We start from the raw sequence: 14,778 nt of genomic DNA on the forward strand, positions 1-14,778 counted from the left end.
ACTAAAGCATTTCAAATATATGCCTTTTATTCTTAAATCCCAAGAAAAGACATACAAAAGTGAAAAAAAAAATGTTAGATTGCTGATGATGACCTAATTATTGTTGCTTCAAAATGCCTCCTTCCTCTTATCTTAAATAATCAGGATCAGCGCAAGGTGTGTTATCTAACGAAAGATTATGAAAAATTGTCTGTAAGGAAAAAGATGACAACACATTCCTAAGTATTCATAAGCAGGTCAACCTGTCTTTGAATGCCTTTCAAAGCACATTATCTTAATACATGGTATGGCTGATTTTAATTTGCTAAGATCAAAAAGAGTACAGACAAGAAGTGTCTTTGAATGGCATCATTTAATTGTAGTATGAATGAGAGCAGACATTCAGTGAGCATGTGCGGCCAGTACATGCTCTTATATTTAAAGGGAGGCTGCATCTCTGCCTCCTGGCAGCAGCACATGAAAGCAGTTATCTGCAGCTGCACAGATAAACAATCTCCATCTCTGCTTCAGAAAAGCCAGATCACTGTCAGAACTACTAAAGACAGTCAACAGATCCTGAAAGTTAACTTAATCTAAGGATGAACACTTTGTCTATTAGAAAGGGCATCACTTGCCCTCCTCAAGATGCTAACTGCACTAGGATTCTGGAGTCCCTGAGCACCTGGAATAGTTCAGAAGCAAGCTCATACAGACTTGTGGAACTACCACCAGTCTTCACCACTATGGTAAGTTCTATCCTACCTGCGGAACCATAATATACAAATCTCTAGCACAAGATTAAGGAGCTTTATTTTAGCCATTTAAATGTGATATTCAGATCTCATTGGACCCACCTGAAAATAACTGTCACTTAAAACAAAACAAAGCTCTTTAACCTGACATATATGTTCTTCATCAATTGAACCTCTGTCATGTTAACTCATGTAACTCTAAACCATATTTACATGCAGCAAAACATATGCAACTAAAAACCTTGTATGTACATTTGCAACTTTACAAATAATTAAATAATTTGAAACTAATTTTTGATTTTAATATTTTATATATTTTTTTATTTTTGATATTTTAATATTTATTAGTGATATTTAAAATGCTAACCTATGGGCACTAAGGTTATTTTATTTTTCTATTATTTGTATTTGACCTGAATTGCTTATTTTTAAAATACAGAAAATATCTATTTTGTCAAGCTCAGTAACTTTAAATATATATCCCATTAGGCTTTATTAATAATACGAAGAAAATGCAAGTTGTGTGGTTTAGTATACTGTTAAATTGTACTGTGGTCATAGTACAGCACAGCGCAGCTATGTTTGTTGTATTGTAAACTAAGAAAAACTATTTAGAAAGCAAAAAATTGTAAAAAAAAAAACAAAAAACAAAAAAAAACAGTGAAAACTGTTGAATAAAATGCAGAGAAAATAATAAAGGAAGAGAAAAAAAAAGTTGATGCGTTTACATATGACCTTCATTTCTATTTAAACTATTTTAGTATATAAATATAGCGTATCTTACAAACCACCAAGTGATATTTACTGCATATTAAACTATTTATTTTCCAGTGTATGTTAGACAATGCCATGAAAAAAAAAAAATGTAGTTGTCATTTGTCTTGAAGTCAAATGTCTGCATTGGAGGTTGAAACCTGTGAAGTCCCATGCAAGTGCTAAGTGGTTTAGAAGAGCAAATTCAAGGGTAAAATAAGAGTGTTTGCTGGTTAACGGGGAATTACAGGCAAACACACAACAAATGAATAAACAAGGCATAACACAACTACTTTTTTTAGACTGAATTTTTTTGTCCAAACTATTTTTTGGAAAAAGTTAACAATCAAATTGTGGCCTACTGTAACTAAAATTTCAGAGCCATGCTGTTGCATGGACTACCACCGAAGAAGTCACCGTAAGAGATGACAGGGCTTGTTTCCATGAGAAGAGTCCATTCCTTGAATAATAGCAGTGACTCTTGAAATAACGGGACACAAGGATTAAGGTATGTCCTTTTTGTGGGCATGGGGATTGTCCCTTTCTGCTGGTTTTGGTGATGCACTTTTATGATAGGCACTGGGTATGCTAATGTTCAGCAGGTGTTGAAGGCTCTTAGCTGGGGTATAAGAAATGTACTCTCCAAGCATTTAGGATTGGCATGAGGCAACTTATACAGAGGGGACACTATACTTGTGTGAGACACTTTATAAAGAGGGGACCGGAGTTGGACTGGCCTACCCGGATACCAGGAAACTTCCCAGCAGGCCGGCATGGCCGCCTGCCCTGGGGCTGCTTTGAGGGCAGCAGCACCTGTAAAATTTATGGTTACGGCCGGGCCCCAGCCAACATGTAAACTGCACATGCACTGCCGCCACTCGGAAAAGCCCATACACGCTCAGCCATTCTCGGGCAGGCAGGTGCATGCGCAGTGATGTAATGGCGCTGGAAGGCGCCATTTTTAAATGTAAGGCAGCAGTGATATTCCGTCCGCACCTCATCACAGCCCGGTAAGACCCCTCTGCAGCCTCTGCATCTCCTGTACCATGTCCACAGTCCCTGCATCTTCTATCTTATGCCTGCTGGATCCTGCTGTACCATGTCCGCAGCCCTTCATCCCCTGTACTATGCCAGCTGCCTCCTCCTGTACCATGCCCACAGCCCTTGCATCTCCTGTACCAAACCCGCTGCCTCCTCCTGTACCATGCCCGCAGCCTCTGCCTCCTCCTGTACCATGTCTGCAGCTCCTGCATCTCCTGTACAATGCATGCTGCCTACTTCTGTGTCTTCATCTGCATCTCTTGTACCATGCCTGCAGCCTCTGCATCTCCTGTACCATGCTCCCAGCCTCTGCATCTCCTGAACCATGCCCCCAGCCTCTACATCTCCTGAAACATGCCTGCTGCCTCTTCCTGTACCATGTCCGCAGTCCCTGCATCTCCTGTACCATGCCCGCAGCCTCTGCCTCCTCCTGTGCCATGTCTGCAGCCCCTGCATCTTTTGTACCATGCCCAAAGCCTCTGCATCACCTCTACCATGCCTGCAGCCTCTGCATCTCCTGTAACATGTTCAAAGCCTCTGCATCGTCTGTAGCATGCCTGCTGCCTCCTCCTATACCATGTCCACAGCCCCTGCCTCTCCTGTACCATACCCGCAGCCCCTGCCTCTCCTGTACCTTGCCTGCAGCCCCTGCATCTCCTATAAAATGCCCACAGCCCCTGCATCTCCTGTACCATGCCCACAGCCTCTGCATCTCCTGTACCATGCCCTCAGCCTCTGCATTTCCTGTACCATGCCTGCAGCCTCTGCATTTCCTGTACCATGCCCGCAGCCTCTGACATCTCCTCCTGTACCAAGTCCACATCCCCTTCATCTCCTGCACTATGACTGCAGCCCCTGCATCTCCTGTACCATGTTCGTAGCCTCTGCATCTCCTGTACCATGTCCGCAGCATCTGACATCTCCTCCTGTACCATGTCCGCTGCCTCTGACATCTCCTGTACCATGTCTGCAGCCTCTGACCATCTCCCCCTGTACCATGTCTGCAGCCTCTTGCAATCTCCTTCTGTACCGTGTCTGCAGCTTCTGACCATCTCCTCCTTTACTGTGTCTGCTGTCTCTGACATGTCCTCCTGTACCATATCTGCAGCCTCTGACATGTCCTCCTGTACTATTTCCGCAGCCTCTGACATGTCCTCCTCTACCATGTCCGCACAGCCTCTAACATGTTCTCTTGTACCATTTCCGCAGCCTCTGACTAGTCCTCCTGTACCATGTCCGCACTTTTACCACTTTTAACCTACATTTGCTCTTATAAAGCACTATATGCTTTCCTATCTGTCTTATCTATATATATATATATATATATATATATATATATATAAAACACTCTTCAAATGTGCTTTAAAATTCATGGTTTTCCCTTTTATGAACAAGAAAATAATGACGTTATGCTGTTGGACAGGTATAATAATGCTATGGGCTATGAAATTATTTCCAGGGCTGGTTTTTATTCCCAATGTAGTCCTGGAGGGGACACTATGCTTGTGTGAGACACTTTATACAGGAGCGGACACTATGCCTGTATGAGGTCCTTTATACAGAGGGGGCATTAAGCCTGTGTGAGACACTTCATACAGAGGGGACACTATGCTTGTGTGAGACACTTAACAGAGGGGACACTATGCTTGTGTGAGACACTTAACAGAGGGGACACTATGCTTGTATGTGACACTTAATAGAGGGGGCACTATGCTTTTGTGATATATCTTATACAGAAGGGAACTATGCTTGTGTGAGATACCTTATATAGAGGGGGCAGTATGCTTGGGTGAGACAACTTATACAGAGGGGACACTATGCTCGTGTGAGATATCTTATATAGAGGGGGCACTATGTTTGTATGAGACACTTTTTACAGAGGGGACACAATGGTTGCATGAGAAACTTTATTCAGAGGGGACACTATGCTTGTGTGAGTCAGATTATACAGAGGGGACACTATGCTTGTGTGAGATATCTTATACAGAGGGGACCCTATGCTTGGGCGAGAGACCTTCTACAGAGGGGGCACTATGCTTGTATGAGACACCTTATACAGAGAGGACACTATGATTGTGTGAGATACCTTTTACAGAGGGGGCACTATGCTTGTATGAGACACCTTATACAGAGAGGACACTATGATTGTGTGAGATACCTTAGACAGAGGGAACATGATGCTTAGGTGAGATACCTTTTACAATGGGGGCACTATGCTTGTATGAGACGCCTTATACAGAGAGGACACTATGATTGTGTGAGATACCTTAGACAGAGGGAACTTGATGCTTAGGTGAGATACCTTTTACAATGGGGGCACTATGCTTGAGTGAGATAACTTATATAGAGGGGACACTATGATTGGGTGAGACACCTTATACAGAGGGGACACAATGCTTTAATGAGACACTTTTTACAAAGCGGGGACTATGCCTGTGTGAGATCCTTTATACAGGGGGGGGGGGCACCATGCTTGTGTGAGACACCTTATACAGAGGGGACACTATGCTGGGGTGAATTACCTTATACAGAGGGGACACTATGCTTGTGTGAGACCCTTTATACAGAGGGGACACTATGCTTGTATGAGACACTTTTTACAGAGGGGGCACTATGCTTGGATGAGACACTTTATACAGAGGGGATACTATGCTTGTATGTGACACCTTATACTGAGGAGAGACTATGCATGTGTGAGATATTTTATACAGAGGGGACACTATGCTTGGGTGAGACACCTTATACAGAGGGGACACTATACTTGGGTGAGATACCTTATACAGAGGGGACACTATGCTTGGGTGAGATACTTTTTACGGAGGGGGCACTATGCTTTTGTGTAGGATACCTTGTAAAGAGGGGTCACTATGCTTGTATGAGACACTTTTTACAGAGGGGACACAATGCTTGTATGAGATACTTTATACAGAGGGGAAACTATGTTTGTATGAGACACCTTAAACAGAGGGGACACTATGCTTGTGGGATACATCTTATACAGAGTGGACACAGTGCTTGTATGAGGCACTTTATACATAGGGGACACTATGCTTGTATTAGACACTTTATACAGAGGGACACTATGCTTGTATGTAAAACTTTATTCAGAGGGGACACTATGCTTGTGTGAGTCAGATTTTACAGAGGGGACTCTATGCTTGCATGAGACACCTTTTACAGAGGGGGCACTATGCTTGTATGAGACACCTTATACAGAGGGGATACTATGCTTGTATGAGACTGTATGAGACACTTTATACAGAGGGGACACTATGCTTGTGTGAGACACTTTATACAGAGGGGACACTATGCTTGTGTGAGACACCTTATACAGAGGGGACACTATGCTTGTGTGAGATACCTTATACAGAGGTGGCACTGTGCTTCTAAACTAAGTGAATCAAAGTTTTAAAAAACAATTGCTGGTGAAAAAATGTTTTATCCACATGCCACTCTTGCCATATTTATTAGCTGACAACAAAATAATTGCATACCACAATGTCTCCCACCTGGGAACCATATCCTTCCTGGGCATGGTTACCATTCCTGGCTTGTACGCAAGGAAGGTTGGTGTTCAGATGGATCCACTGGAGAATCTCTTTCCCTTTGCCCACTGCAACCTTTTGGGGCATGTCATAGGTCCCAGAAGGCTGTGGGATCATTTACAAAGCACAGCGCAGATCACACATGTGTAGTGGGCAGCTGGCTGTAAAGCCACATGGAATCACAGCTTGTTGCCCACAGTAAACATGCTGGCACGAGGGATCCGAAGACCGTCAAAAAAAAAGTATCCTATAGTATCCTAATTATATGTGTCCTTATATTAAAATCAGCAGCTGCAGTATTTGTAGCTGCTGACTTTATTTTTTTTAAAACAGGGTGTATAACTGCTTTAAGGAAGTGGTAGGCAATCTCTGCAGAGTTATGTACAGTAAATCCCCTCTTAGACAGTTGGTACCAGAACAAGTGTTCTTCCTGGAAGATTTCCCCTCTTTTCATGTTCTGGAGACAACTCAAGATTTTGAGTTTTCCCTCACCTTCAGTCCCAGTGGTTGTGGTCACCTGTACCAACATAGAGGGGCAATTTCCCTTATAAAGACACAAACAGGGGTAAAAACATGCTATAGGTTTTGACCCTACCTTACTAGATTTCATCTACACTTTCTCTTCTCTTGACTCTGAATAATGAGAGACATTAAGACGTACTCTCCAACATGACTTACTCCAGTAAGTACATGGTTGTGACAGGTTTGCGTAATGTTTGGTGTGTGTAATAAAAAAGAGAGATGAGGAGCAGAAGGTTTCACAACAGTACCTACTCTAGTGGATCAGGTTGCAAGGAGAATGTTAAGAGTGAACAGTCAACTTAACCACTTGCCATCCACCCCATAGCAGATTTACTGCTACAGGGTAGCTCTTCTGTGCAAAATCATGTATATATTCGTGATTCTGCACCTCCGCCTAGGGGGCGCACATGCTCGCTGATGGTGGCCCGCTTCTGCTGTGATTAATCACAGCAGAAGCCAATGTTCGGGTGCTGGGCACTAGATGTCTTCTGGCACCCACCATTCTCCGGTGAAACACACAGAATGGAGATATGCCTATGTAAACAAGGCAGATCTTAGTTCTGACAGGGGTGGGGGAGGTATGGATTTTGTGTTCCTGCAAAGCAGGGAATAAAATCCATCTCTTCCCCTAGTAAAAGCAGCACACACATGTCACAAAAACACGGGCTAGGCACACAGTTAACCATTTGATCGTGATAGATGTTTACCCCTTCCCAGCCAGTGTCAATAGTGCAAATTTTTACTACTGATCACTGTATTAGTGTCACTGGTTTCCGTAAAGTGTCATTTAGGGGTTTATTTACTAAAGCTACAGCGTGCAAAATCAGTCACATTTCTACATAGAAACCAATCAGCTTCCAGGTTTTATTGCCAAAGCTTAATTTAATAAACTGTGGTTAGAAGCTGATTGGTTTCTCTGTAGGTGTGACTAATTTTGTACTCTAAAGTTTAATTAACTAAATCCGTTAGTGTCTGGATTGTCCACCGCAATATCACAGTCCTGCTATAAATTGTGATCAGCTCCATTACAAGTTTAAAAAGAAAAAAAATTCCATAATCAAGTGATAGATTTCCTACATGACGACATGGGGTCCCCCCTGACTATAGATCCAAAGCCCTGCCTACTTGAAATCCTCCCTGAAATTAACATTGATAAATATTTCCAGACATTCTTACATGAAACATTATTCCTGGCCAGAAAGACGATAGCCAAAGTGTGAATGCGACAAGCCCCCCCAAAACTAACTTATTGGATGACTGACATGAATAATGCCCTTCCTTATAAAAAAATTATATACACTCACAGAGGTATCCCTACAAAATACAATAAGATTTGGGACCGCTGGCTCAAAAAGTCTGCCACATGTGAATAATCTTGCTGCATACATCATCCCTCACATTTATCACTCTCCCATAACAAAGTGGTGTAATTTATGATGTTGTTCCATGAAGTTTAAATTTTGTCTTGCAACAAAAACCCTTGCTGTATCTCAGGGAAACCCCACGTACTTCTGTACGAATACCTTTATAAATTTGTTAACACTGAACATGAAAATTGTATATACATTGAAAGCTGTATACTGTTTTGTATTATTGTCTTGTTTTTTCACTGGATAAATAAAATAGTTTAACCAAAATAAAAATAAAAAATTCCATAAACATTTTTTGAACGCTATATCATTTGCGTGAACCAATCAAAATACGCTAATTGGGATTTTTCTTTACCAAAAACATGTAGCAGAACACATATTGGCCTAAATCTATAAAAAAATTTGATTTTTGCATTTTTGTTTTAATTGGATATGTTTTGTAGCCAAAAAGTAAAAATTATTATTTTTTTTTTCAAAATCGTCAGTATTGGTTTGCTTATAGCAAAAAACAAAAAAAAAAAAAAAAGTGATCAAATACCACCAAAAGAAAGCTCTATTTGTGGGAAAAAAATTACATAAGTTTTATTTGGCTGCATCATCACATGACCACACAATTGTCAGTTAAAGAGAGATGCAGTACCATAGTACCATAGTGCAAAAAATGGCCTGGACATGAAGGGGGGTAAAAGCTCCCTTGCAGTAGGGCCACCCTCCCTCAGTGCAAGGGTTAAATTCCTATTTTGGTTTAGAGGACCACAAAAATGGAAAATTTACTATAAAATACTTCCTGCTATTTACCTTTCCTGATGGACTCCATGGCAACATACACATGGGCATCCCCACCCCTGTTCCTATCCCATAGGACCCCACTCTCATACATTTTCAGGCTAAGTCAGAGGCCGCCTTCAGTAACTAGTCTACTCCTGCTGCCATGGAGTCCTTCAGGAAAGGAAAATCATGGTATTTGATAGTACATTTTCTGTTTTCCTGACAGACTTCCATGGCAGCATACGTTTGGGAACTACCTAGCCCAAAAAACAAGGATGGGATGTCGGAAAAGTAGGGTTTCAATCGTAGCCAACAAACCCTATGGATAGATTTTAGCAGCATAAGGAAGATAGGTACACCCCACAATGAGCCAGAACAGCCTTAATGGAAGACATGTCCCCCTCCAGATATTCCTGGAACCCTTTCAAGGGAAGCCCATGAAGCCTACACACTCCTGGATGACTGTGTGGTGACTGCCTCCGTAGGAACCAAGCCCTAAGCCTATATAAGCCTATTGGCTAGCAGGAATGACCCATCCAGCAAAAATTCTGGATGACATCTCCGTCCCGCTGATTCTGTCCTAAAACTCTGAGCAAGTAGTAGCTTGAGAGTATATTCGAAAAATCCCAATATCCATGGCATGGAACCAGTTATTCTTGGTGGTCCTGCATATGGGAGAACAAATTCTTTGTTCTCATAGAATGCCAAAGCCACCTCAGATTGCTGTCCAGTATGGATAAAAACACTATCCGTACTGGTCAGGAAGCCAAAGGATCCCTCTCGGCACAAGGCTCAAATCCCAGTAAACCTCCTGACTAAGGAAAAGAACCCATAGAAAGGCTGCCTTCATGACTGAAACTTTACTCAAAACTGAACTGAAAGATTCCATCTGGAGCAGCAAGCTGTCAAGGGACCTTAAGGGCCCTGATACTGGCCAAGATTCCTGCTGAGGATGTAGCCCTATAAAGATTGACATCATGGCTCAATCCTTACTTCAAATAGACTGGAGGGGATCCCATCCTTCCTAGCCCAAAGCTGTGATTTTGGCAAGCTTCCTGGCTGAAGAGATAGCCCTTAGAGTGCATGTCTTCATAGCTCAGGCTTTACCCAAGCTGGACTGCAAAAAGATCTCATCTGGAGCCGGCAAGGAAGTCCAGAGCAAGTAGTAAACCCTGGCTATAGAGTCTTTGTTCTCCTTCGAATCTCAGATGCAGCCCCCCATCAAAGTATTGGATGAGTATGGGATAGTGTAACGTTCATGCGTTTTTGTTAGTGGATGGATTTACAGCTGCAGAATTATTACACTCAGTAGCCTTGTAGAGATTCTGTTGAACAAACATATCCAACTCTCAGGACTTCATCACCGTGCACAGCCTGTTTATGCAATATACATACACCCAATATGATGTTACTGGAGTAATAGAATATGAGAGAGTATATAGATGAGAGACAGGCTATGATATGGTGAGCACTTAGTAATAGTATCTAGGAGAGTGATAGGTGATGGTAGTATGCAGATGATAGGAATAGCTTAGATAGACATAGTCCTTGTATATGCAGATGACAGGAATAGCTTAGATAGAGATAATCCTTGTATATGCAGATGACAGAAATAGCTTAGATAGAGATAGTCTTTGTATATGCAACAGATGATAGTGGAAATATAGGTTTAGTAAGGAATCCCCTGTGGGGTACTTATCACTAGATAGTTTAGCAGTAGCAAAGTCCAGTAGTAAGGAGTGATCCGGTAGCGAGATACGGGATCCGTAGCGAGGTTCCGGTTCAATACAGGCAAAAGGTAAATCTGGAAGCTCCGGCAGCATAAGACAAGGTAAGGTGGACATCAAGGCATATAAGCATCAAAGCACATCTAGGCACACAGCAGGTTGAACGAACACATGTGAGTGAAAGCTGGTGATTTAAATAGCTGTTCAGTCCGGCGCCTCATGATGATGTCAGCACTCTTAAAGGGAAACACACCTATATGTGCTTCATCTATCTAGGTAGATGGAACGCACCCGGAAATGATGTGATAGGAGGCACTGAGAGTGCCAGAACCTTACAGATAGTCTACCCATGAGACATTGGATATGACAGTGACTGCAGAGATCTGCCCCCTAAGAGAGCTTTAGAATACGTTGAAACTCGGAATGCACCTGACCAGAGGACTGTAGCAAAGAAAACAAAGCAGTCCAAACTGAACAAACTCTATTCAAATCCTTTTTTAGGATTTAGAGATATTAGCTCAGAGAAACAACAGTCAAGCCTGATTAGTCTCTTCCTGTCAGGATGATAAAGTGGAAGAGATGGACAAAGGCAGAATATTGCTCTGTACGACAGAAGATCTCTGTCGTAGAAAAAGGAATTTCAATCTGATACCCCGGTATCAAAGGCAGGAACCAATGCCTGTTTGGCTAATAGGGAATTACTGCAAACATTGCCACGGTCTTTAGCAACAGACCCCCCCAAAAAACTGTATATTGATCGAACTGGAAAGCATATGGCTTTTGAGACCTTTCCTAATCTGACACAGCATCTTCACCCGGGGCTTGGCTCAGGCTCCTAGGGAAAAGCTTTCCAGCTTTTAACAGTAAAGGAGACACTAGAAGATCTAACTCTAAATCTGGTGCAGAGATAAAATCTACTTGGAGGGACCTGGATGTAGGAACCACTTATTGCCCAACTCGGCCAAAGAATATGGATTCTTCCCAAAAATTCTATGTATACTCAAAAGAGATAAGGAAGATTTTACTCCACTCAGATCACAGTCATCTCTACCTCTTCTCAGAGGACTGACCATGCAGGTTCTGACCTGCCCCCTGATGTAGGACACCACTGTGATGTTGTCAGGAGACTAAAAAGCCTGCTTTCAGGTGACAAAAGGCAAAGGGAGCATGAAAACCAGAGTGTTCAAAATAACTTCCTAATTGGGGAGTTCTACTGGCAAAACAACTTCCCGACAGGGGAGTTCCACTGGCAATAGCTCAGCAGCACAGAAGATTTATTACTGTGCCAGCACCCACGGCTTTATCTGTCTGTTTGCGGGACAAGCGTGGAATGCAGGGCCTGGAAGTGATGTCAATCAGGAGTGGCCGGGGCTAGCATGGAACGCAGGTTCCTGGAAGTGACAAAAAAGGGACAGGATGCGTTTCAGAGCGTGCAGTTGGCTCTTTCTTCATGCCAATATTGCAGAGCCTTGTACAGAAGGGTTTATATAGCAGCAAAGGAGGCAGATTTATATTTGCAACTGGTCCCCGCTCCTAGAGGTCTAAAGGACATTATTACCATATTCAAATGTCTTCTCTATTACCATCAGAAATGTGCAGCCAAATCCCTTCTAAAGGAGCTAGCACATACTGTGCAATCTGGAGAGAATTACTAGAGTACTGTGGAAGAGGTGTTAGGGCCAGCGCTTTACATATACTGTATATTGTACTTTGACATCAGTCCCTACCATCAAAGAGTTTACAATCTAAGGTTTATAACTCACATTCATACGTATGCATAATAGGGCCAATTTAGACAGGAACCAATTAACCTACCAGCATGTCTTTGGGGTGTGGAAGGAAACCAAAGTACCTGGAGGAAACCCATGCAGACACAGGGAGAACATGCAAACTCCAGGCAGGTAGTTCTGTGGTTGAGTTTTGTGTTTTAAACTCAAATAGGGTGCTCATTAAGTTGCGAAAGCTCAGGAGCCCATACTTTAAATGAATGCACTTTTCTTTTTAACCACTTGCCGACTGCCTAACGCCGATCTACGTCGGCAGTCAGCCCCTCACAGGCAAAGTGACGTAGGGCTACGTCACTAGCTTGTGAGGGTCTAGGGAGCGAGCGTGCGCCCCCGGAGGCGCGCTCCTGCTCCCGCGTGGTCACGGACCCCCCCGCGCGTGTGACCAGCGGACCCGATGTCCGCCGGTCACTTGGCGATCGGCGGGGGAGAGGGAGAATGTCAGGCAGCTTGTGTAAACAAGCTGCCTGTCATTCTCCTCGCTGTAAAGACACTGATAAAACGGATCTAGTATGTAGATCCGTTGATCAGTGTCCTTACAGCTCAACCCACAGCCAATCACAGTAGAAAGCACGCCCCTAGGGATACACACAGCCCCTCCCTTCCAAATAAAGTTAACCCCTTCACAACCAGTGTATTTTTACAGTAACAGTGCATATGTATAGCACTGATTACTGTAGAAATGTCGCTGGTAACCCCAAAAGTGTCACAAATGTCAGTCAAGGGTCCGATCTGTCCGCCCCAATGTCGCAGTACCGCAAAAAAAAATCGCAGATCGCCGCCATTACGCGTTAAAAAAAAAAACAACAAAAATGACAAAAATCTTTCCCTTTGTTAGTAAACGCGATAACTTTTGCGCAAACCAATCAAAATACGCTTTTTGCGATTTTTTTTACCAAACATATGTAGCATAAAACAAATTGGCCGAAAATTTTAAAAAATTTTGATTTTTACTTTTTTTTTGGGGGGAATTTCATATAAAAAAATGTGAAAAATATTGTTATTTTTGCAAAATTGACGCTCTTTTTTTGTTTATAGCACGTGATCAAAAAATCGCACAGGTGATCAAATACCACCAAAAAAAGCTCTGTTTGTGGGAAAAAAAGGACGTCAAATTCGTTTAGGTACAGCGTCGCACGACCGCGCAATTGTCCGTTAAAGTCACGCAGTGCCGAATCGCAAAATATCCCCTGGTCAGGAAGGGGGTAAAATCTTCCGGGGCTTAAGTGGTTAAATGGTTATTTAGACATACCATGAGTACATTCATAAAAATACGTAGCACAAAAAGGTGAACATTGAGACATAGAATATGGCATAGCATTTAATCGTAGAGAGGAATTTTTGTCTTAGAAGTCAGTATATGTATATGGAATTTATCCCTCAGAGCTCCAAGTATGTAGCATACACAAAAAGGTAAACAACGAGGCATGGATTTGCCAAAGCATGTGTCATACAGAGCATTCATTATCATGAAACTCAGTGTACAATATGTACATTGCTACTGCATGTTCAAAGAGCAATTTTTATCAATCAAAGCTCTAAGTTGAATGGTGCAAGAATCTAAAAACTCTTATCTGAATATCAGATTTTTTGATTGGTTTATTGAAGAGTAGGGATGAGATTTCAGTTTCAAGTTACAGTATCCCACAAGAGTACATACACTTCTCACATTTTTGTAAATATTTCATTATATCTTTTCATGTGACAACACTGAAAAAATGACACTTTGCTACAATGTAGAGTAGTGAGTGTACAGCTTGCATAACAGTGTAAATTTCCTGTCCCCTCAAAATAACTCTACACACAGCCATTAACGTCTAAACTGCTGGCAACAAAATTGAATACACCCCGAAGTAAAAATGTCCAAATTGGGCCCAAAGTGTCAATATTTTGTGTGGCCACCATTATTTTCCAGCACTGCCTTAACCTTCTTGGGCGTGGCATTCACCAGAGCTTCACAGGTTGCCACTGGAGTCCTCTTCCTCTCCTCCATGACGACTTCACGGAGCTGGTGGATGTTAGAGACCTTGTGCTCCTCCACCTTCCATTTGAGGATGCCCCACAGATGCTCAATAGGGTTTAGGTCTGGCCAGTCCATCACCTTTACCCTCAGCTTCTTTAGCAAAGCAGCAGTTGTCTTGGAGATGTGTTTGGGGTCGTTATGTTGAAATACTGGCCCGCGGCCCAGTCTCCAAAAGGAGAGGATCATGCTCTGCTTCAGTATGTCACAGTACATGTTGGCATTCATGGTTCCCTCATTGGACTGTAGATCCCCAGTGCCGGCAGCACTCATGCAGCCCCAGACCATGACAGTCCCACCACCAAAATGCTTGACTGTAGGCAAGACACACATGTCTTTGTACTCCTGCTTGCTGCCACACATGCTTGACACCATCTGAACCAAAAAAGTGTATCTTGGTCTCATTAGACCACAGGACATGGTTCCTGTAATCCATGCCCTTAGTCTGCTTGTCTTCAGCAAACTGTTTGCGGGCTTTCTTGTGCATCATCTTTAGAAGAGACTTCCTTCTGGGAAG

At 42.6% G+C, this 14,778-nt stretch overlaps 1 protein-coding gene across 2 annotated transcripts in view; it reads left to right on the forward strand.

Moving 5' to 3' along the window:
- Nucleotides 1-309: 309 nt before the first annotated feature.
- Nucleotides 310-14,778, forward strand: part of OPN4 (opsin 4) — a 139,522-nt gene continuing 125,053 nt past the window's right edge. For both annotated transcript variants that reach the window (XM_082267625.1, XM_082267626.1), the window contains exon 1: nucleotides 310-725. In XM_082267625.1, the coding sequence (XP_082123751.1) occupies nucleotides 579-725 (147 nt within the window). In that variant the 5' untranslated portion in view covers nucleotides 310-578. The remainder of the gene's footprint in view (nucleotides 726-14,778) is intronic.

The sequence above is a fragment of the Pelophylax lessonae genome (genome assembly GCF_965119305.1).
Source record: "Pelophylax lessonae genome assembly, chromosome: 9".
NCBI classification, from domain to species: Eukaryota; Metazoa; Chordata; class Amphibia; order Anura; family Ranidae; genus Pelophylax; species Pelophylax lessonae.